General features: G+C 45.0%; 1 protein-coding gene across 2 annotated transcripts; it reads left to right on the forward strand.

Annotated features, from left to right (window-relative positions):
- The first annotated feature begins 2,203 nt into the window (after positions 1-2,203).
- ADSL (adenylosuccinate lyase) lies at positions 2,204-20,210 on the forward strand. Of its 2 annotated transcripts, none has more exons than XM_059187054.1 (13): positions 2,204-2,422; positions 6,613-6,816; positions 8,502-8,546; positions 9,816-9,895; positions 13,234-13,405; positions 13,615-13,661; positions 14,342-14,432; positions 14,861-14,930; positions 15,072-15,219; positions 16,929-17,019; positions 17,810-17,899; positions 18,429-18,605; positions 20,078-20,210. In XM_059187054.1, the coding sequence occupies exons 1-13, from the start codon at positions 2,252-2,254 to the stop codon at positions 20,162-20,164; spliced, it is 1,473 nt and encodes a 490-aa protein (XP_059043037.1). In that variant the 5' UTR covers positions 2,204-2,251; the 3' UTR covers positions 20,165-20,210. The 2 variants fall into 2 exon arrangements, with proteins under 2 accessions (XP_059043037.1, XP_059043038.1); XM_059187055.1 differs by lacking the exon at positions 2,204-2,422 and adding an exon at positions 3,182-3,360.
- The last annotated feature ends 3,105 nt before the right edge of the window (positions 20,211-23,315 follow it).

Raw genomic sequence — 23,315 nt, forward strand, 5'->3', positions numbered from 1 at the left:
TCTGCCTGCCTCTCTGCCTATTTGTGATCTCTCTCTGTCTAATAAGTAAATAAAATCTTAAAAAAAAAAAAAAGTTAAGATCTTGGGGCGCCTGGGTGGCTCAGTGGGTTGAAGCCTCTGCCTTCAGCTCAGGTCACAATCCCAGGGTCCTGGGATTGAGCCCAGCATCGGGCTCTCTGCTCAGCAGGGAGCCTGCTTCCTCTTCTCTCTCTCTCTGCCTGCCTCTCTGCCTACTTGTGATCTCTGTCTGTCAAATAAATAATTTAAAAAAAAAAAGTTAAGATCTTGAAGCCTTGAGATCTAATCCACAACTTTTTTTTTTTTTTTCCCAAAGTAAGCTCTACACCTAAGATGGGGCTTGAACTCATGACCCTGAGATCAAGGGTCGCATGACTGGGCCAGCCAGGCACCCCTAATCAGCAACTTTTAATATCCCTGAAGTATCATGGTTACTGGCAAAGGGGAGGTCACCTCAGCAAACAAGCTGGGACTTCAAAATGGAATTCCCCTGGGAGGTCTCCTTCTACTGAGGAACTCAGAAATAGGTTATTTCAAAGCAGTATAGTGTCTGCTACTGCAGCATGAAGGAAGGTGTGTATTTGGAGCTGCTAAGAACCACGTTTCTGGGGCCTTTCTGCCTGCATTTAATGCCTAGACTTCCCCCCGCCCACCCACATAAACACTCTCTAGAGGCTCTCCACCTGCCCACGCCTTTGTTTTGCCACCTGCAAAATGGGGGTCGTAACAATGGCTGGCATTTACTGAACACTTACTCTGTGCATTGAGGCAAGAACTTTATTTGGGTCTCAGAACCCAGAGATCATGACCTCAGCTGAAACCAAGAGTCCCATGCACTTAACTGACTGGTCCATCCAGGTGTTCCTAAGATTTCATTTTCAAGTAAGCTCTATACCCAGTGTAGGACTCGAATTTAACACCCTGAGATCAAGAGTTGCATACTCCAACTGAGCCAGCTAGATTAAATGAGATTGAGTGTAAAAACCTACTGCCTGTAGGTAAGAAAAACTTACTAAGACCTCCACAAATGTTAGAGGTTTGTTTGTTTGTTTGTTTGTTTTTAAGATTTTGTTATTTATCTATGACAGAGAGAGAGAGCGAGAGAGGGAACACACGCACAGGGGAGCTAGAGAGGGAGAAGCAGGCTCCAGGGCTTGATTCCAGGACGCTGGGATCATGACCTGAGTTGAAGGCAAACTCTTAAGGACTGAGCCACCCAGGCGCCACAGTGTTCGAGGTTTCTATTATTATTGGCCAACCAGAGGAAAGAGTGGGTTCATTAGGAACATTTTCTGGACTGAGCCTTAAGTAGAAGGTTGTGAAGGAAAGAGAGAGGTGTTCCAGACTGAGAGCAAATGCCTTTACCAGGGTTTGACAGGGCATGGTGTGTGCTGGAAACCATACAGCACAGTGGCTAACAGTGCAGAATCTATAGTGGGGTGGCTCCACTTACTAGCTGGGTGGCCCTCAGCAAGTCACTCAGCTTCTGGAATGCCAGAAGGCCAAAATGCTGGCCAAAATGCATTCTTATTGCATTTCCGTGCAAGGGGCTCACTTGGACCTCAACAAATGCTGATTTCGCTTGGACACCATTTCTCCTCGGAACTGCGCTGGTGCCAGACAGGCAGTGGCAGTGAACCTGGGCTGGGCGGCGGCTATAATGAATAACAGCCAACACAGGGGCATCGGGGTGGCTCAGCCAGTTGAGCATGGGCTCTTGATTTCCGGTCAGGTTCTGATCTCAGGGTCATCAGATCGAGCCCCCCGTCCCGCTCACGTTTCGCGGGGACTCTTCCTGAGATTCTCTTTGTCCCTCCCCCTGCTTGTGCGCTCTCATTCTCTCTAAAATAAATAAATAAAATATTTTTAAAAAGAATAGCAAAACACATAGAGGGTTTTCTAAGTGTCCCAGACATCGGTCTGATACCCTGACACCCCACGGTAGTCTTAAAGGGAGGTATTAGCGTAACTTTTTTCAAATGGGGACACTGAGGCACAGAGTGGCTAAGTAACCAACGAAAGGCTAATCACGTTCCTTGTCCACGAAGAGAAACCCACCAAACCTCACCCGCCCGCAGCCCAAGCCCGACAACTTTACGCGCCGGCGTCTCCCAGAACCCCGGGGCGGGACCAAGTGGAGGAGGTCCCGCCCCGAAGGGAGGAAGTCCCGCCCCCGGACTTCCGCTCCAGCCCTCGCTGACCCTCCCTCAGCTAGTAGGTACTCCGGGTCGGGATGGCGGAGAGCGGCGACCGCGGCGGGCAGCAGGCGCCCTGCGGGTACGACAGCTACCGCTCGCCGCTTGCCTCCCGCTATGCCAGCCCGGAGATGTGCTTCGTGTTTAGTGACAGGTACAAATTCCGGACCTGGCGGCAGCTCTGGCTGTGGCTGGCGGAGGCCGAGCAGGTAACGGGCCACGGGGACAGGGGCCGGGCTGGGAGAGGCGGGCGCGCTCGGCACGTGCGCGGCTCGGCGCCGGGCTTGGGCTTGGACTTGGGCTTGGGCCTGGGCCTGGCCCCAGGGGGCAGCTGCCCCGCTATTTTCGGCCGAGTATCCCTTTCCTGAGGTGCTATGGCCCGAGGAAGGTCAGGGCAGGAGGCCCGGGAGCGACACCTGTTGCCTCCCTAGTTTAGACTCACAGAGGGTTAGGGATGCGGAGGCGGCGGCGAGAAGTGCACCCTGTGGTTTTAAGGCTTTATCTTGGCGGTTCCTGCAGGAATACTCCGCTAGCCACGGACCCTGAGCGCTCCTTACGTGCTTGTGTGCTGTGCTAATTTCTTTACACATCTTTTCCCGTTTAACTCGTACAAACTTCGCAAACTAGGTGGTGCCTTTTCCACATTATATGTGGAAATTCCACATGGTATGGGCGAAATCAAGCCTCAGTGATAGCCACGCGCGTTGTTGGCTCCTAACCATTAATAGCGGAACCGGGATGTTAACTTGGGTTCGGTGCCGAGCCTGAGCACTCAGCCACTTTATCTTCCACGGTGCCTCGATGGAGTTAGGGACAGGAGTGTCACTACAAAATTCGTATTTCCTAGGCCGCTATTTCCCGTCCATTCGGCTGCGTTTTGCCTTTCTAAGGAGGGAGAATCAGGGTAAGGGATTATTTGATGGGATTTCTGGTGTCTTTTTTTTAAGAGCTGCATATAAAGCTGTTCAGCTCAGCGCTTTCAGAAATAGCTCCAGAGGGGCCTTCCCAGAGGATTTGAAGGAAGCTGAAGGTGATCCAGAGAGCTATAAAGTTTCAGACGAAAATGCCACAACAGGCAAGATGGCAGTGTCCTCTCAAAGGGCATCAGTAAACTTGGAAACAATCTGAGCGCGTGCCTGGGACCGAGGTATAGTCGAACTCCCCGAGCAGAAAACTCACTAGATTTTCCACTTCCCCTTCATTGTGCTCAAGAAAATTAAGTGACATAATAATAGAAGACACATTTATCATGTCTACTGTATGCCAGGCACTGTCTTAAGACCTTGCATACTAATGGCTCATTAACCCTCAGAAAAATCCTGTATAGTAAGTACTATTTTACAGATGTTTGACAGATGACAGAATGGAGACACAGAAAGACTTCACCAACTATCGGCTAAGATGACAGTAATGAGTAGAAAAGGACCTGAATAGGGTGTTGTGATTTATCATGTACTGGCATGTACTCTTTTCTCTTTCATATGATACTCCATTATATAGATGAGGGTAGTGGCATTCAAAAATGCCAGGATCACCATAACTAGGAAACGTCTTCTAGCAGGAATGGAAATGTGGAGTCCTCTGAATATGCATTCAGATTTCAGATTCAGATTATGCATTTCCTCTGCTGAGTCAGCGCATTGCCTGAAATGCATACACGTTTGGTATAATCTGAGTTTGGAATATGTTAGGGTGTCGAAATTAGCATAAACTGCGCAGTGATTTTTAGTAGCTAAGAAGAAAATTGAATAAGAGATCCGGAGGAATGCAGAAAAGCAGGGGTAGGGGATGAATTTCAACAAGATGCCTTGCTTGGGGGCAGGAAGCAGTTCCGCCACACTGCCCCCTGCTGCTTTGCTTTGGAAGGAGACCTGAGATACCCTCTGTTGTCATAAAGCTTGGCCCCTATAGCTACCTGAGCTATCGAAATTTGGCTAGTGTGACTGAGGAACTGAATTTTTACTTTTTAATTTCAATCAGCTTACATGTAAATCGCCATATCTGGCAAGTAGCTACCGTCTTAAACAAGATAGGCCTTCGATGCATGAACCTCCCCAGGGTCAAGGCTTGGGAGTTTCAAGACAGGTTTGAGTGAATTTCACCACTGTGTATTTAGCACTTGAATCCAGGATTCTGAGCTGCCTCTGGGCTGCAAGCTGTTTTTTTCCAGCCTGGTTTTTCCAGTGATGAATGAATGTAAGATGTTTATGTGTTTATTTTCTCAATAACTTCCTGTAGTGGTTTTCAGTTTTACTGAGTTTGCTGTGTATAATTTGTTGGCAAAACCACTTGCAACATTCTTAATTCTCCTTTCTCAAAGTAAATCCATCTGGGTCAAAAGTAAAGTTTTGACCTGGATCCCTTACTGTGGGCACTTACGGGCCAAGCACTAAGGGGTAAGTAAGCAATAAAAACAAACTCTCCTCTTATGGAGTGTACATTCTAGGGGGAGGGACAGGCTAATGCATTTGTAAAAGTGTCATGTGGTATTAAGTGCTGTAGATAAATTTAGGTTAAAGGGATAGTTGAGGGTGCCTGGGTGGCTCAGTGGTTTAAGCCGCTGCCTTCGGCTCTGGTCATGATCTCAGGGTCCTGGGATCGTTAGGCTGCTGCCTTCAGCTCAGGTCATGATCTCAGGGTCCTGGGATCGAGTCCTGCATCAGGCTCTCTGCTCAGCAGGGAGCCTGCTTCCTCCTCTCTCTCTCTGCCTGCCTCTCTGCCTACTTGTGATCTCTCTCTGTCAAATAAATAAATAAAATCTTAAAAAAAAAAGAGATAGTTGAATGACATATAAGAAGGATGTTTCATTTGGGACTTGGGAAGGACCTCTTTGAGGTGATGACATTTGAGCCCAAAGACCAAAATATGTGAGCCAGGCAGAGATATAAAGGCAGAGAGAACAAAGATCAGAATATATTATTGCATATTCTGGCATTTACTTAGAATGTAATTTACATTATTTAAGAAAATCGTGCCCTCGGGTGCCTGGGTGACTTAGTTAAGTGTCTGCCTTCTGCTCAGGTCAGGATCCCAGGGTCCTGGCTGGTTGGGGAGTCTGCTTCTCCCTATGCCCCCCACACCCACTTGCTGGAGGGTGCAAGCTCTCTCTTTCTCTCTCTCAAAAATAAAAAAATTTTTTAAAAAGGAAAAAAAACCTTGTGCCCTCCAGGGAGTCTGGGTGGCTCAGTTGGTCAAGCATCCAACTCTTGGTTTTGGCTTGGTGGTGATCTCAGGGTAGTGGGATCAAGCCCTGCGTGGTGCTTCCTAGGCAGTCTGCTTGGGATTCTTTCTTCCTCTGACCCTCCCCGTGTGCATGCATGTTCCCCCCCATAAATAAATACAATCTTTTTTTTTTTTTTTTAAAGATTGTATTTATTTATTTGCCAGAGAGAGAGAGAGTGAGCACAGGCAGATAGAGTGGCAGCAGAGGCAGAGGGAGATGCAGGCTTCCCGCCGAGCAAGGAGCCCGATGTGGGACTCGATCCCAGGACACTGGGATCATGACCTGAGCCGAAGGCAGCCGTTTAACCAACTGAGCCACCCAGGCATCCCTTTTTTTAAGACTTCATGTATTTGAAAGAGGGAGAGTGAGCGAGAGAGAGAGCGCGGTGCATGAGCAGAGGGAGGGAGAGAAGCAGACTCTCCTGCTAAGCAGGGAGCTGGATGCGGTTCTTGATCCTAGGACTCTGGTATCCTGACCTAAGCTGAAGGCAGTATCTTTTTTTTTTTTTTTTCCAAGGAAGAAAGAGCTATTTTTTTTTTTAAGATTTTATGTATTCATTTGACAGAGAGAAATCACAAGTAGCTGGAGAGGCAGGCAGAGAGAGAGAGGGAAGCAGGCTCCCTGCTGAGCAGAGAGCCTGATGCGGGACTCGATTCCAGGACCCTGGGATCATGACCCGAGCCGAAGGCAGCGGCTTAACCCACTGAGCCACCCAGGCGCCCCTGAAGGCAGTATCTTAACTGACTGAGCCACCCAGGTGCCCCCAAATAAATAAAATCTTAAAAAAAGAAAACATGCCCTCCTCCACATGTACTTTTCGTTGCCCCCAATTTTATTTTTATTTTTTGTAAAGATTTATTGATTTATTTTAGAGAGAGTATGTGCGAGGGAGGGAGGGGTAGGGGCCAAAGGGAGAGGGAGACCAGCAGACACCCCCATTGAGCAGGGAGTCTGTGGCAGGGCTCCCTCCCAAGACCTTGAGATCATGACCTGAGTTGAAATCAAGAGCCCGCATGGCTCAACCAACTGAGCCACCCAGATCCCCACCCCAAATTTGAATTTAAGAATTGGGAGGTGGGGCGTAAATGCTAAGATGAACCATTTTTTTTTTTCTTGGTGTCACTTCAAGTCGTTGTGACATTTGAGGTTATTTATTTTGCTTTGCCTGTTCTGCAGACATTGGGTTTGCCTATCACAGATGAACAGATCCAGGAGATGAGGTCAAACCTGGACAACATCGACTTCAAGATGGCAGCTGAGGAGGAGAAGCAGTTGCGACATGATGTGATGGCTCACGTGCACACGTTTGGCCACTGCTGCCCAAAAGCTGCAGCCATAATTCATCTTGGCGCCACCTCCTGCTACGTTGGAGACAATACGGTAAGAGCCTCTGTTTAGTTTCCACTTAGGATTCAGTCTTCATAATGGATTTATGAATTTTATGTGATTTTTGTCTAATTTTAGGAAGTGATTCCATAGATCATTAGCTGTAGGGGTTTCATAAACTCAGGAATTTTCTGCTTTTGTTATCCTTCCAATCTAAACTATAAGCCCCTAATGACTTCCGTAATGGAAGACTGGCAGATGCAGTTTATGCATTGGTTGGCGGGACCCAAGTCAAGGTCTTAGTGTTTTAGTGGCAAGGCCATTGTCCAGACGGGGTTTCTTTCCAAAGTCCTTTATAACTCTTTATTGTAACTTCTGGGGTGGGGGGAAAGGTTTGCATTAGGATTCTTTCACAAAACACTTAATTGGCAGAGGAGTTTATCGTCAAACACGAAAAAGTAATATCACATTTTCTTAAGAGTTTACTAGGCCCTTGGCAGTGTTCTGACCACTTTATATGTCTTACTTCATTTATTCTTCACAACCATAAGAGAGTTGCTTTTATCTCCATTTTTCGATGGCTTTTTGAGGTGTAGTTTACATACCATAAATTTCCCTATCTCAAATGCGCAGTTCAGTGAGTTTTGGTAAATTGTTACAGTTCAGCCTTTGCTTCAGTCTGGATTGTGGCACATCCATCACACTGAGGGGTTCTTATGCCTGTTGGCAGTCAGTTCCCACTCCTGCTCTCCAGCCCAAACAACCACTGACCTGCTTTCTTTCTCTGTAGTTTTGCCTTTTCTGGTAATGTCCTATAAATGGAATCAGAATGTGTAGTCTTTTGGATCTGGCTTTATGATTCCTCTCTCTACGGATGAGGACATTTAGGTTGAAGAACTTGCCTAATGTCACACCGCTAGAAAGGATACATGCCCAGGGAGAATGGCTCCAAAGCTGTGCTCTGGATCACACTGTGCCGGGGGGACCAGAAGTTCTATTCCAGATACCCTTCCAAGTCAGAAAGAAGCCACTGATTTTTAAATTGCCCCAAATACTTAGAGTCTCAAGTGGTACATAATTAAAGGCATCTGTGTGTAATTGGTGACTCAAATAATGGAAGAACTACAATCCCTTTCCTTGGAATACACTTTATTTTTTATTTTTTACATGTACCCAGTGTGTAGTTGGGCTCCACAATTACTGTCTCATGTGAGTTGGCCTGAAATGCATATCCTGTTTCCCTCAAGGACAGCTTTAAATTTCCTAAACCTTGATATTCTGGTTCATGTCTTTTTGTTGTTGTTGTTGTTGTTGTCAGCAATGGTAGATGTGGACACAGATAGGGGAAACTAATGGAATGTTCCCCCTGGAAGCTTCTCTGAGACTCAGGAATTTCTCTTTGGGAGCTCGGTGACCTGGACATCTTCACAGTATTCAGGATGGAAGTTTGCCCCGTGACTGTTTTCCAGTCATTTTAGATACCATGTACACTGGCCTTTGGGGGTATAAGGATTTTGTTCCTTGGAGATTGCAGAAGTACTGCTCTCCAGGTTGATGTGCTTTTAAAACAGTAACCTGAAAAGAACAACTTCTGCTAGGATCTTCTGGCTTGCACCGAGGGTAGCTTATAGTGAGATAAGTGGCTAGCTGAGAAGCCCAGTTGTGAGGGCTAAAAGGGGTTATGTAATATTGTTTGGGCCAAGCTGTTTAATGTAAGACCACTGCATTTTCCTTTGCAGGACCTGATTATTCTTAGAAACGCATTTGACCTGCTTTTGCCAAAGGTAAGGAGTTGGCAGCAGTTTCCTGTCAGCCCTGGTTTCCCCAAGATAGGACATGGCACCACTTTCAAATAAATCAACATAACGTGAATATAAATAGGTTGTCTTTTACTCAGGGAACAATCCTGTGTCAGATCTGTAGAACTAATTGTTTCTTTGGGTTAAAATGCTCTAAGCAAATGCTTTTTAAAACATAGCCTTTAAAGGGATTCCTCGGTGGCTCAGTTGGTTAAGCAGCTGCCTTCGGCTCAGGTCATGATCCCAGTGTCCTGGGATCGAGTCCCACATCGGGCTCCTTGCTCCGCAGGGAGCCTGCTTCTCCCTCTGACTCTGCCTGCCACTCTTGGTCTGCCTGTGCTCGCTCTCGCTAGCTCTCTCTGACAAATAAATAAATAAAATCTTAAAAAACAAAAAACAAAAAACAAAAAAACATAGCCTTTAAAAATAAATAGATAAATAAAACATAGCCTTTTAGGAGCTCCTGGGTGGCTCAGTGGGTTCAGCGTCTGCCCCAACTCAGGTCATGATCCCAGAGTCCTGGGATCAAACCCCCTGTGGGCTCCCTGCTCAGCTTGAGCCTGCTTCTCCGTCTCTCTCTGTTGCTCCCCCTGATTATGTTCCCTCTTTCACTGTGTCTTTCTCATAAAATCTTCAAAAACAATGAAAATATGGGGCACCTGGGTGGCTCAGTGGGTTAAAGCCTCTGCCTTCAGCTCAGGTCATGGTCCCAGGGTCCTGGGATTGAGCCCCACATCGGGCTCTCTGCTCCGTGGGGACCCTGCTTCCTCCTCTCTCTGTCTCTCTCTGCCTGCCTCTCTGCCTACTTATGATCTCTGTCTGTCAAATAAATAAATTTTAAAAATCTTAAAAAAAAAATTTTTTAAATGAAAATAAAACATAGCCTTTTAAATGAAGGAAGTTAACTACCTGCTTATTGTTGGAATATGTGGGTCAGATTTGTGATTTTATCCTGTTTTTTTCTGCATGAGCACATAAGTGATCTTTAAATTGTGCAGAAAAAGTTCATGACTCTAGGTAGTCAACTCAATTTTCAAATATTGGTTGCTTTGAACTCATGAAGGCACTTTGGGATACAAAGATGAAAAGATATGCCTCTGCCTTCCACAGGCTGGAGATCTAATTTACATTGTCTAAATTTATATTTATATTTATATTTTTATAATATAAATTTATATTGTCTAAAAGTTTAACTCCTAATTATATAGCAAGCTCACAGTGAACTCATTCTTCTCTACATGGTCTTTCTTACAGCTTGCTAGAGTGATCTCTCGGCTTGCTGACTTTGCTAAGGAACGAGCTGATCTTCCCACCTTAGGTTTCACACATTTCCAGTAAGTGATATGATTACTTCTTGGGACTTGGGCTAGTTTGTGTGCATTTGGCTTTCATTTCTTTCTTCAGTTTCCCTTCTCTGTGGAAGCCTAGAGGTGAAGAATCTTCAAAACATAGTTTAGCAGATAACTTGGGATGCTTATGAGGAATGAACATTGTCCCTACCGTAAAAGCTAGATTCTTAAGAGTTCATTGGGGGAATATTGGGAAATCTGGATCAAGAGCCGTAGAAAATATTCATGCTCCTTGATTTAGTAATTCCATTTTTAAGACTCTAGCCCAAGGAAGTAATCTAAATTATGCAAAAAGCCTTATGTACAAAGATCTCTGTTAAACGACATGTTGGTTTTGGTAGTAAGCATTGGGAATAATCTAAATGTCCAGAATAAGAGAATAATTAAATAAGGTATAGTATGTAGTATATTCATAGGCTAGAATAATACGCAGCCATTAAAGTGATGCTTGTAAGTCTAATACCATGGAAATATACTTAGGTTAATGTTGTAGAATAAAGACCGCATATAAATTGTATAAAGATTGGAAGAAAATACACCAAGATATAAATCCTGATTTATCTCGTTTGTGGCATAATAGGATAAGTACATTTTTCCCCTATAAAGTGTGCACATATTTTTATGATTATCAACTAAAATCCTTTTCAAAAGCAGAGAATGTCATTTTTGGAATGCTAGTAGCGAACTTCTAATGATGACATTCCAGTAGTGGCGTGTTAGCATTTGCCTTACAGTTTAGTGGGATATCGAGTGGCAACAAGGATATTATCTCCTATAACTTAGGAGAGGCTGTTGAGTTTAATCTTCTCAAAGTTCAGGTCTGCATTTCTCGGTAGCAGAAAGCTGAGGGAATTGTCATGAGGAGTCCGTGTGCGGTATGTGGGGTGGCCATGACGAACGTGGCCTTCCGTTGGCAGCTCCTCTTCCGCTCCTGTGAGTAGTGGAGAGTGTCTGAGAACGCGTGCATCCTGGTGTTCCTGTGCGCGGAGCGTGATGAGGGCACCTGCTGCCCCAGTTAGCAGCATTAGGCGCTCAGAAAAGTGCTGATGCATGAGTATCACTTCAGCATAGTCAGTTCCTGCACTTAAAATGCAGCAGCTCTGGGGCACCTGGCCGGCTTAGTCAGTCGAACACGTGACTCTCGATCTCTGGGTTGTGGGTTCAAGCCCCATGTTGTACATGAAGCCTACTTAAAAAGGTTGGGGGCGGGTGCCTGAGTGGCCCAGTGGGTTAAAGCCCCTACCTTCAGCTCAGGTCATGATCTCAGGGTATTGGGATCGAGCCCCACATCAGGCTCTCTGCTCAGTGGGGAGCCTGCTTCCCCCTTTTCTCTCTGCCTGCCTCTCTGCCAACTTGTGATCTATGACTGTCAAATAAATACATAAAAAATCTTAAAAAAAAAAAAAAAGGAGTGGGGTGCCTGGGTGGCTCAGTCAGTTAAGCGGCTGACTTGGTTTTGGCTTAGGTCATGATGTCAGGGTCCTGGGAGCCAGCCCTGCATTGGGCTCCCTGCTCTCTCGTCCCTTCCCCTCAAATAAATAAACTTTTAAAAAGGGGGGAAAGGGAAGCAGCTTTATTTTTTTTATTTTTATTTTTTAAAGATTTTATTTATTTATTTGACAGAGATCACAAGTAGGCAGAGGGGCAGGCAGAGAGAGAGGAGGAAGCAGGCTCCCTGCTGAGCAGAGAGCCTGATGTGAGGCTCGATCCCAGGACCCTGGGATCATGAACTGAGCCAAAGGCAGAAACTTTAACCCACTGAACCACCCAGGTGCCCCAGGAAGCAGCTTTATTGAGATAAAATTCACCCTTTTTAAGTCTGCAATTAGTGATCGGGTTTTTTTTTTAAAGATTTATTGATTTTAGAGAAAGAGCATGAGCCAGGGGAGGTGCAGAGGGAGAGACACTCTCAAACAGACTCCCTGCTGAGCACAGAGCCTGATGCAGGGCTTAATCCCATGACCTGAGATCACGACCTGAGCCGAAATCAAGAGTCGGATGCCCAACTGATGGAGCTGCCCAGGTGCCCGTAATGCGTGTTTTTTAGTACATTTACAGAATTACATAGTCACCAGTACATAATTTCAGAATATTTCCATTACCTCTCAAAAAAACCCATACCTCACGTACCAGTCACTCCTATTACCCTCCTTAACTATCCCCTGGCAGTCACAATCTATTTTTCTGTCTATGGATCTGCTGCTTCTGGATGTTTTATTTAAAGAGTCATACAGTATTCCTCTTACTATGACTGACTTTGTTTGCTTAATGTTTTCAGGGCTCGTAGCATGTAGAGTGCTTCGTCTCTCTTTGTAGCTGAAGTGGTGGCTATACCAGATTTTGTTTTCCATTCTTCCATTGATAGACATTTGAGTTGCTTCTACTTTGTGCCTGTTATGTGCAATGCTGCCATGAACAGATCCAAGCAAAGCCATCCGTTTATATCTTTCCTTGTAGCAGTAATCTGCTTGGGAGAGTTAGCTAGAAAACGCCGTGAGATTAATGGGGGACATACTGTGGCTCATGGTATGCCTTCATGGTGCCAGCTGTTCATGTCATTAGCCTGACGGAAGTGAAAATCCATCTGGGATGAGCTAGACCATCTATTAGAACTCCAACCTTACTGTAGTATATTCATACTTATACTTTACACTCCGAAACAGACCTGCAGTAGATTGATTTAGACTTAGGACGGGGAGCAAAGCCCTCGTCTGTTACATTAGAGTCCGTTGGTTATGTCTTTTGGGGGCTGTTCTCCACAGCATGGCTAGCTCCTTCTCAGACCTTGTCTCTCAGAGGCCTTCCTTTGTTGACAGTCTAGAGTAGCTTTCTCCAGTGTCCTCATTATTTTATGTTTTCACATTTGTGACCAAAAATCAGTAGTTACTTCATTTGCTTGTTTATACCACAGTGTGAGCTCCATTGGACAGGAACCTTCTCTGTGTTTGCTGTATTTTCAAAACCAAGAACACATTGGATATTTGGCAAGTGTTTGTTACATGAGTGTATTTGACTTGCCAAAGTCTGGGAACAAACAAAACAGACATTGTGCCTGCCCTTCTATTGCCTCTTGATGATAAAGAACTATGTTAGAAGACCTTTAGTTATATAATCATTGAATATTTATAAATGACATTGAATTTCTTTATCCTTATTTACCCAAACCTCTTAGCTCTGTTTTTGTCTACACCATTTTCTCTGTCTCTTACTTTAATTCTTACCCTTTCCAGGGATAGCAATAATTGTTCAAAAAAGGAATGAAGCTTTTATGAAGTAAGTCCTTGGTTTGAGACTTCTGTGTGTCCTTCTTGGGTCATTTTTAGGCCTGCTCAGCTGACCACAGTTGGGAAACGTTGCTGTCTTTGGATTCAGGACCTTTGCATGGATCTCCAGAACTTGAAGCGGGTCCGAGATGACCTGCGCTTTCGGGGTGTGAAGGGCACCACTGGCACTCAGGCCAGCTTCCTGCAGCTCTTCGAGGGAGATGACCAGAAGGTATTCTGAGAGCAACTGGGGGACACGCAAACTCAGTGGTGAGAACACCAGAAACAAAGCTGACCTCCAGGATGAGAGGAGGATTGATCTTGGGATGAGTGGAGTCTTTGGACCAGAGGAGTACCACGGGTTGAAACCTGGGCAGGATGTTGAGATGTTCTCATACTGGTCACACCTGGATTTCTACAGGGAGGTCTTTTTCTTCCAAGGTAGAGCAGCTTGACAAGATGGTGACAGAAAAGGCAGGATTTAAAAGGTAGGTAAATGGGAAAAGTGTTGGCTTCCCTATTCCCTGCTAAGTGATGAAAGCCCTGTGTTCAGTGTACCTCTTGATTTGACCCTAACTTTTTCCTCCTTCGTTCTTCTGCCCATTTCGTTTTATCTCTGGCCTGGGTTTTTATTTTCTTATAGTCTAGATTCTACTTTTTTACAGTTTATAAGGAAAAAGGAAAGTGTTTACTTCTGAGATTTTTAGAGTAGTCTCACCCACATCGAGGTCCTCCTGTGGGTTCATCTAAATCTGACCATTTCCACTGAGGGCCACCAGGCTTCACCATGGCTGCTTGTTGCACGCATTTCCATCAGGTTATGACAAGACACGGGTACCCCAGGCCCACACTTCCTTCTTGGGCCTGGGTGTTAGGAAAAAGGGTGGAAGAACAGTTTGTTTCAGAAGCATGTGATCAGTGAGGTCATGGGGGCTCAGTAGGACTTAGTATACTAGTGAGACCAAGCTTTTGCTTAAGGTCTGTTTTTGCTCATTTGTTTGGCACAGTCACATTTTGAAAAAACTTTTTTTTCCCAGATTTTATTTGTAAGTAACCTCCACACTTACTTGAAAAACAACCTTGAGATTAAGAGTTGCATGCTCCGCCAACTGAGCCAGCAGGTGCCCCTGAAATATTTAACTTATGATTCTTTTCCATTTATTTCTAGGGCTTTCATCATCACAGGGCAGACCTACACACGGAAACTGGATATTGAGGTGCTGTCCGTGCTGGCTAGCTTGGGGGCATCTGTGCACAAGGTGAGTGGTAGAGGCAGTTTGTGGGAGTGGGGCTGAGAGCTTTACATACCGCAGAGAGATAGAATTTGCCTCAGACTTCTATCTAGACTTATCTCTTGAGAGATGTCAAACTTCATTTTCACTGTCTGGGGTCTGCAGGTGACAGCTCTGAAATTAAGTGTGTTAAAAGGCAGGACTAGCTCCAGCATTCTTATTAAAGCTCATCTTGCCTTGTCTGTCCTTGGTGTTCTGCAGCAGTGTTCCACACCGTGTTTCCATGCTCCCTTCCTTGTTATCCCTGCTCTTCAAGAGCCAGAAGGAGTCTGAGCGAGATATTCTCCAGGAGCTCTTAGAGAGGACGTGCTCACCTCCTTCATCAGTCTAGCCCCTGCTCCCAGGGTCCTGCGCACCAGCACTGTGGGATGATGCCTGTGGCCCTTTCCCCCCAGATTTGTACCGACATACGACTCCTGGCAAACCTCAAGGAGATGGAGGAACCCTTTGAAAAACAGCAGATTGGTGAGTGTTCTGGGAAGATGTGGGAGTGCTGCAGAGATGCTGGGAGGCCGGTGGGCATGTGTGAATAGCTCACCCAGCACTGTGCTTGGGCACTCACTGTCCTCTGAAGTCTCTGCATTTGCTTCACCTTGTACGTGGCAGGCTCAAGTGCAATGCCATACAAGCGGAACCCTATGCGCTCTGAGCGGTGCTGCAGCCTCGCCCGTCACCTGATGACCCTTATCATGGACCCGCTGCAGACGGCCTCTGTGCAGTGGTTTGAGCGCACACTGGATGATAGTGCCAATCGGTCAGTAGAAGGGGGGTGCTGTGTACAGCAAGTTGCGGGGAGGACCAGCAGAGGAGCCTGAAGGATGTTTTGAGCATCTGTACATTTTCTCCTTGTTGCCACGGAGCCTAGAGTGGTCTTGTCGCCGTAGAGGCTGGAGGGGTCTCCTTGTCCCCACAGATCCTGGAAGGATCTAACCGGGAGGCAAGAATATAGAACAGTGTGATGCGTGTTAGGATCATTGTGTGTGTGAGATCATCTCTGTGGGAGCTAAGATGGGGGAGTAGAGGAGGGTAGGGGGTAGAGGAGTCAGGGAAGGCTTCACAGAGGAGGTGATGCTCTAAGACTCAAGAAATAACAGACTTTTTTTTTTTTAAGATTTTATTTATTTATTTGACAGAGAGAGATCACAAGTAGGCAGAGAGAGGGGGAAGCAGGCACCCCGCTGAGGAGAGAGCCTGATGCGGGGCTCGATCCCCAGACCCTGAGATCATGACCTGAGCCAAAAGCAGAGGCTTTAACCCACTGAGCCACCCGGGTGCCCCAGACTTTTTTTTTGAGATTTCATTTATTTATGTATTGAGAGAAAGCAAGAGAGCAGAAGCAGATGGAGGGGCAGAGGGAGAAGCAGGCTCCCTGCTGAGTAAGCATCCAACTCAGGGCTCCATCCCAGGACCCTGGGATCATGACCTGAGCCAAAGGCAGACGCTTAGACAACTGAGGCAGTCAGGCGCTCCATGCTGTACTTTTTTTTTTTTTAAGATTTTATTTATTTGTCAGAGAGAGAGGGAGAGCAAGAGAGCACAGGCAGACAGAATGGCAGGCAGAGGGAGAAGCAGGCTCCCTGCCGAGCAAGGAGCCCGATGTGGGACTCGATCCCAGGAGGCTGGGATCATGACCTGAGCTGAAGGCAGCTGCTTAACCAACTGAGCCACCCAGGCGTCCCCATACTGTACTTTTTAAAAGTAGTTTCACATTACTCTGGTTTGCTTGCATTGTAGTAGGATCTGAAAAAAAAAAAAAACATAGTTAAAGCTAACTCTCTGGGATCTTAGTGTAATCCAGGGAATAAGACATTGATGGAAATAAAACGTGTGAACTCATTCAGAAGTCAGCTGTTGCATACTTCTCACCAGGGTGTGACCTAATCAGATGTGCCCGCTAAAGCTCCCTGTAACAGTTTAGAGAATTGGATATAAGGGGACATGAATCTGGTCAGAACACGTTAGGAGGCTACTTTAAAAAAAGCTGCGTGCTCACTGGCACAGTGGCTTTGTGATCAGAGAGGAGGGGTATGGGTCTAAAATCGGGGGCAGATTGGCCGACCTTGGTGGTGGAGGAGTGAGAATTAAAATCATGATGTGGTGTTAGTGCCATTTACTGAGCAGGAGCCACAGGGAGCAGAAGAGTGGGTGTGACACGTGAGCAGGAAGCAATGGAAAAGTGGCTGAGTGCAATTCAGGGTTTGAGGTGCTTACAGATCCACCAGGCGGAGCTCTCCAGTGGGGTGTCTGATCTGGCACGGAAGCAGGTGGCCTGGACAAGGGGTGATAGATGGCGGGGTCATCAGGATATGGGGGTAGCTGAAGTCATGAGATGAAAGGAAGTTGTCCACGTAGTACATGTGGCGTGACAAGTCAGTGAGGCAGCTTCTTGGGACACACCCTATATATGTCACTCAAATGGGTATTTGTTTAAAGAGATAACTGAACGGGCTGTTTGTTTTCTAGACGTATCTGTTTGGCTGAGGCATTTCTTACTGCAGATACGATACTGAATACGCTGCAGAACATTTCTGAAGGATTGGTGGTGTACCCTAAAGTAAGATGCCTCCATTGAACAGCAAAATGTTGGGGGGAGGGGTTGAATTGTGGGAGGGGAAGTGTAATCTCTTCCTGCTCTGAAGTGAATATGTTTGGGGAGCTGCATCCCGGTCTGCCTGAGCACATTCCGGAGGTGATGACGTAAGCTCTAGAGAACTAACCCTGGGATCCACAGACATGTTTGTAGAAGAGAGAAAAGGAACTCCTTTGGCTTACACTGTTCATGAGCAGGAATCATCAGCTGTGGCGTGACTGGCAGAGCAGACGATTTCCTTTGCCCGTTTTTAAGTACCTGAGGCAGATGGGTTCATTTCCGTTACATACTTGGCTCTTCAGATTGGGCATAGAAATTTCAACAAAGTTCCAGTTTCAGAAATCTTTCCGATGAAGCAATTTTTAAAAATTTATTTAAACCAGTATTCCTTTTTTAAATCAGAATAATACTTTGAGGAGGGTAGCCGGGATGGGAAGGGTGGGGTGGCTGGGCGATGGACATTGGGGAGTAAATGTGCAGTGGTGAGCACTGTGAGCTGTGTAAGACTAGTGAATCACAGACCTGTACCCCTGAAACAAATAATAGGTTATATGTTAATAAATAATAATACTACTTTGGATTAGAAAGAAAACTGAAAAATACACTGTTAATGAAAACGATCTATTCTATTCTCTGTCTTTACAAATACGATAGTTCATGTCCTGTGTGCGTTTTGCTGGTCACTTGGATCTCTTATTGCGTGTGTGTGACTTTGTAACCTTGAGCCATCTTAGGCCTGCATTCATTCTTCTAGGTAATTGAACGACGCATTCGGCAAGAGCTGCCTTTCATGGCCACAGAGAACATCATCATGGCCATGGTGAAAGCTGGGGGTAACCGCCAGGTTTGTTGATCCCTCATGGTCCTGGATGAGTGGAAAGTGCACCTTTAGTCCTGTTCTCCTCCCTTAAGGAGAATGAAAACATTTCTTTCTTCACCCTCAATCATGGTAGTGGTACACAGCAGTAACCGTATTCTGCCATAGAACAGGCTTTTCTCTAGAGAGTGATTGTGGTGAACTTGGGTTGTTAAAAGCGAATCACTTAGTCACCTGTAGAAAAGGTCCACTCCTAGTGAAGGAATTAGGTTTGAATTTCCAAACAGGAAATGGTGGGGGAGTGGGCAGGACAGAAGAGCACACGGTTCGTGAGGCTTTAGAGGAGGGAGTGCAAGATGGGCATTTACTTCAGGTTCAGCCTAGGATAAGGTCAGAGGGTCAAGATCTTGGAGTCAGACTGTGAGGGGAACCACTTCAGCCTAGAAGGGCTTTGTGTACTAGCCACAGACAGAATGGATGTGATGTTGGATGACTTCTTAAGATGTTCAGATGCCCTCTTAGTAAATAAGCCAACCATATCTCATTGTCTTCCCAGGATTGCCATGAGAAAATCAGAGTGCTTTCGCAGCAGGCAGCTGCTGTGGTCAAGCAGGAAGGGGGTGACAATGACCTCATAGAGCGAATCCAGGCCGATGCCTACTTCAGTCCCATTCACTCCCAGCTGGACCATCTACTGGATCCTTCTTCGTTTACAGGTCGTGCATCCCAACAGGTAAGCACCAGAAAACTTCCATAGCACTGTAAGCCTCCCCAAATGCGCTCTTTTTAAAATTTTTATTTTTTAATTTTTTTTTGAAAGAGCCTGTGCAAGTGGGGGCTAGGGCGCTGGGGGGAGGGCAGAGGAAGAGGGAGAGTCTTAGACTCCACACCCTGCATGAAGCCCAACACAGGGCGTGATCTCATGACCCTGAGATCATGATCTGAACTCAAATCAAGAGTTGGATGCTTAACCAAGCCATCCACGTGCCCCCAAAATGCCCTCTATTTACACTGCTGGGCTACAGAACCTAGAATACTGTCTTCAATGTTTCTACTTTTATAAGAGGTACGATGAGAGTGAGGCTAGTCAGAAAGCATTCAGAGCAGGCTAACGTGATGATTTGGTTGTTTTGAGCTGTCTTAAGTATTTCTCCCTGTGATTTCTCTGAATTCTGGTCTGGAGCATGTGGTATAATGGACAAAGATTGGGTTTTACCCTCAGGAAGATCCGTCAGGTTCATTCCTGACTTCTGGCTTTCATTGGCCAGCAGGTTAAGAATACATATCTCACAGGCTGGTGGTTACATGGATCAAAAGACCTAGCACAGTGTTTAATGCATAGTAAGTATTCAGTAAATGTCATTTTCCCTCTTGGTCTTTTAGAGACTGTAAGAGCTAATTCAAAAAGACGTACGAGTGCGGACGAGGTGCTCATTATGCATTCGGATACTATGCTTCGTTCTGGGGGTCAAAACTTGGTGGGGAAGTCTTATAAAGAGGTCATAACACCAAGGAATGCCTACAGGATTTGTGGGAAGCACATTCTTTGGGATCACAAAAGAGGAATAGAACAGCTCTAAAATAGGAGAGGTCCGGAAAGGCTTCCTGGAAGACTTGGCATCTGAGTTGAATCTTAGGGACAAGTAGGAACTGGCATATAACATAGTTCAGCATGGGAGAGAAACTGCAGTCATTTCAGTGTTGCTGGAGCACCAAGTGCCCAGAAATAGTTACAGGCTTTCAAGTTGGAAGACAGACTGGAGGCAGGAGACCAGCAAGGAAGCTGCCAGAGGCGGCCACGCAGTACATGGTGAGGGCGTTGAGCCAAAGTGGTAGATACAGATAAGGGGAGAGATTGCAGGGCCGGTTAGCAAGTTAGTCACTTGGCAGCTGGTTGAATGAGGAGGAAAGAAGCAGTGATGATTTTAGCTGGGGGAACCGGTTGGGCGATGGGGAGACCAACTTCCGCTGGGCTGGGCTGGGCTGGGCTGCTTTGTGGGGAAGCACATGGGGGCAGGGCGGGTTGAGCTGCCTCAGCCTAGGGCCAGATTCCTGACAGGTGGTTGAGAAAAATGGAAGTTCACTGGTGGAGTAAGAGCTTTATCAAATTATTTCTCAGTGATATAAATGGACATTGAAAAAAGCTTTATCAAATTTACATCTTGACATTTTCTTTTGTCTTATATTTGCTTTCCTTTTTGGCAGGTGCAGAGATTCTTAGAAGAGGAGGTATATCCCCTGCTGAAACCATATGAAAGTGTAATGAAGGTGAAAGCAGAATTATGTCTGTAGCGTTGGAAAAAATTAAACAAGAAGTCGTTGGCTTCATTAACTTTTATTGCTGAGTCTTGGAAAATGTTATTCTGATGCTTTATTTTACCTTTTACCTGTCACCTTAAATTGATGCGGCGCTTTTTTCTTTGCATAGTGCCTTCAAATTCTCAAGGTTTACAAAGCAGAAATAAATCATGTTGGGGCGCCTGGGTGGCTCAGCTGGTTAAGCATCTGACTCTTCTTGATTTCAGCTCAGGTCGTGATCTCAGGGTTGTGAGATCGAGCCCCATGTGAGGCTCAGCTCTGGGTGTGGAGCCTGCTTAAGATTCTCCTTCTCGGGGCGCCTGGGTGGCTCAGTGGGTTAAGGCCTCTGCCTTCAGCTCAGGTCATGATCCCAGGGTCCTGGGATTGAGCCCCGCGTCGGGCTCTCTGCTCAGTGGGGAGCTTGCTTCCTCCTCTCTCTCTCTTTCTGCCTCTCTGCCTACATGTGATCTCTGTCAAATAAATAAATAAAATCTTTAAAAAAAAAAAAAAAGATTCTCTTTCTCCCTCAGCCCCTCCCTTCCTCTCCCTGCTTTTCCTCTCTCTCAAAAAAACAAATTATGTTGAATTGGACTCTTGTTTCCTACAGCAGCACAGCCTGTAGTTGATAGTTCACTCTGTTCTTTCAGGCATGTTGTCCAGCTAGCGTAGTCTGTTTCACCTGCTCACTTGATCATGAGCAAGTAATCAAACTCCTGGTCCTCTCTTCTGAAGGTAAATTTGATCTGTGTCTAGCAAAGTAACCTGGACCCTGATTCAGTACAGTTGGATGCCTTTGGTATCCGGTTACGTTTTGCCAGAATATGTAATGAAAGTCAGAGGTACAGTGAATTTTCAGGTTTACTCACCTGACGTTGTACCCAGGCTGATTTCATCTTTTGGTAAAACTTATATATCAGAGAAAAGCTAATTGGGTCTATTGATTTCATCAGGGCTTTCGACAATCTTTAAACCTGGTTATACAGATCGATAGGTGATTGAACCAGCTGTAGCCAAAGATCATTAAGAACTGCCCGGCACCTAGAAGAGTATTAGTCCGCAAATCTCCATCCTCAGCCCTGTCCAATTCCACATAATGGTTTCAGCATAGATGAAAATGAAGAAAGTATATTTATCAGATTTGCAGATAATACAAAATTAGGACAATACATGTATTTGGTAAGATAACTAAAATTTACCTAACCTGAAATAGATTGAAATGATGTTGCCAAAATTAAGAAGAAAAAATTAAAATAAATGTAAATAAATTTGGCTTAAACTTCACAGTAGTCTTACTGTTCTATACCTACAGCATTATGTTCTAGTTTTTTTGTTTGTTTATTTTGTTTTTAACATACAATGTATTATTTGTTTCGGGGGTGCAGGTCTGTGATTCATCAGTCTTACACAATTCACAGCACTCACCACAGCACGTACCCTCCCCAGTGTCCATCATTGAGCCACGCCCTCCCTCCCACCTCTGTCCCCTCCGGCAACTCTGATTTCTGTGCATTGATTTTATATCCTGACACTTTACTGAATTCCTGTACAAGTTTTAGCAGTTTTGGAGTGGAGTCTTCTGGGTTTTCCACATATAGTATCATATCATCTGCGAAGAGTGATAATTTGACTTCTTCTTTGCCGATTTGGATGCCTTTAATTTCTTTTTGTTGTCTGATTGCTGAGGCTAGGACCTCTAGTACTATGTTGAATAGCAGTGGTGATAATGGACATCCCTGCTGTGTTCCTGACCTTAGCGGAAAAGCTTTCAGTTTTTCTCCATTGAGAATGATATTTGCGGTGGGTTTTTCATAGATGGCTTTGATGATATTGAGGTATGTGCCCTCTATCCCTACACTTTGAAGAGTTTTGATCAGGAAGGGATGCTGTACTTTGTCAAATGCTTTTTCAGCATCTATTCAGAGTATCATATGGTTCTTGTTCTTTCTTTTATTGATGTGTTGTATCACATTGACTGATTTGTGGATGTTGAACCAACCTTGCAGCCCTGGAATAAATCCTACTTGGTTGTGGTGAATAATCCTTTTAATGTACTGTTGAATCCTATTGGCTAGTATTTTGGTGAGAATTTTCGCATCTGTGTTCATCAAGGATATTGGTCTATAGCTCTCTTTTTTGATGGGATCCTTGTCTGGTTTTGGGATCAAGGTGATGCTGGCCTCATAAAATGAATTTGGAAGTTTTCCTTCCATTTCTATTTTTTTGAACAGTTTCAGGAGAATAGGAATTAGTTCTTCTTTAAATGTTTGGTAGAATTCCCCCAGGAAGCCGTCTGGCCCTGGGTTTTTGTTTGTTTGGAGATTTTAATGACTGTTTCAATCTCCTTATTGGTTATGGGTCTGTTCAGGCTTTCTATTTCTTCCTGGTTCAGTTGTGGTAGTTTATATGTTTCTAGGAATGCATCCATTTCTTCCAGATTGTCAAATTTGTTGGCGTAGAGTTGCTCATAGTATGTTCTTACAATAGTTTGTATTTCTTTGGTGTTAGTTGTGATCTCTCCTCTTTCATTCATGATTTTATTTATTTGGGTCCTTTCTCTTTTCTTTTTGATAAGTCAGGCCAAGGGCTTATCAATTTTATTAATTCTTTCAAAGAACCAGCTCCTAGTTTCGTTGATTTGTTCTATTGTTTTTTTGGTTTCTATTTCATTGATTTCTGCTCTGATCTTTATGATTTCTCTTCTCCTGCTGGGCTTAGGGTTTCTTTCTTGTTCTTTCTCCAGCTCCTTTAGGTGTAGGGTTAGGTTGTGTACCTGACACCTTTCTTGTTTCTTGAGAAAGGCTTGTACCACTATATATTTTCCTCTCAGGACTGCCTTTGTTATGTTCAACACAGATTTTGAACCGTTGTATTTTCATTATCATTTGTTTCCATGATTTTTTTCAATTCTTCTTTAATTTCCCGGTTGACCCATTCATTCTTTAGAAGGATGCTGTTTAGTCTCCATGTATTTGGGTTCTTTCCAAACTTCCTTTTGTGGTTGAGTTCTAGCTTTAGAGCATTGTGGTCTGAAAATATGCAGGGAATGATCCCAATCTTTTGATACCGGTTGAGTCCTGATTTAGGACCGAGGATGTGATCTATTCTGGAGAATGTTCCATGTGCACTAGAGAAGAATGTGTATTCT

Source organism: Mustela lutreola, chromosome 8, assembly GCF_030435805.1.
Source record: "Mustela lutreola isolate mMusLut2 chromosome 8, mMusLut2.pri, whole genome shotgun sequence".
Classification (NCBI taxonomy): Eukaryota; Metazoa; Chordata; class Mammalia; order Carnivora; family Mustelidae; genus Mustela; species Mustela lutreola.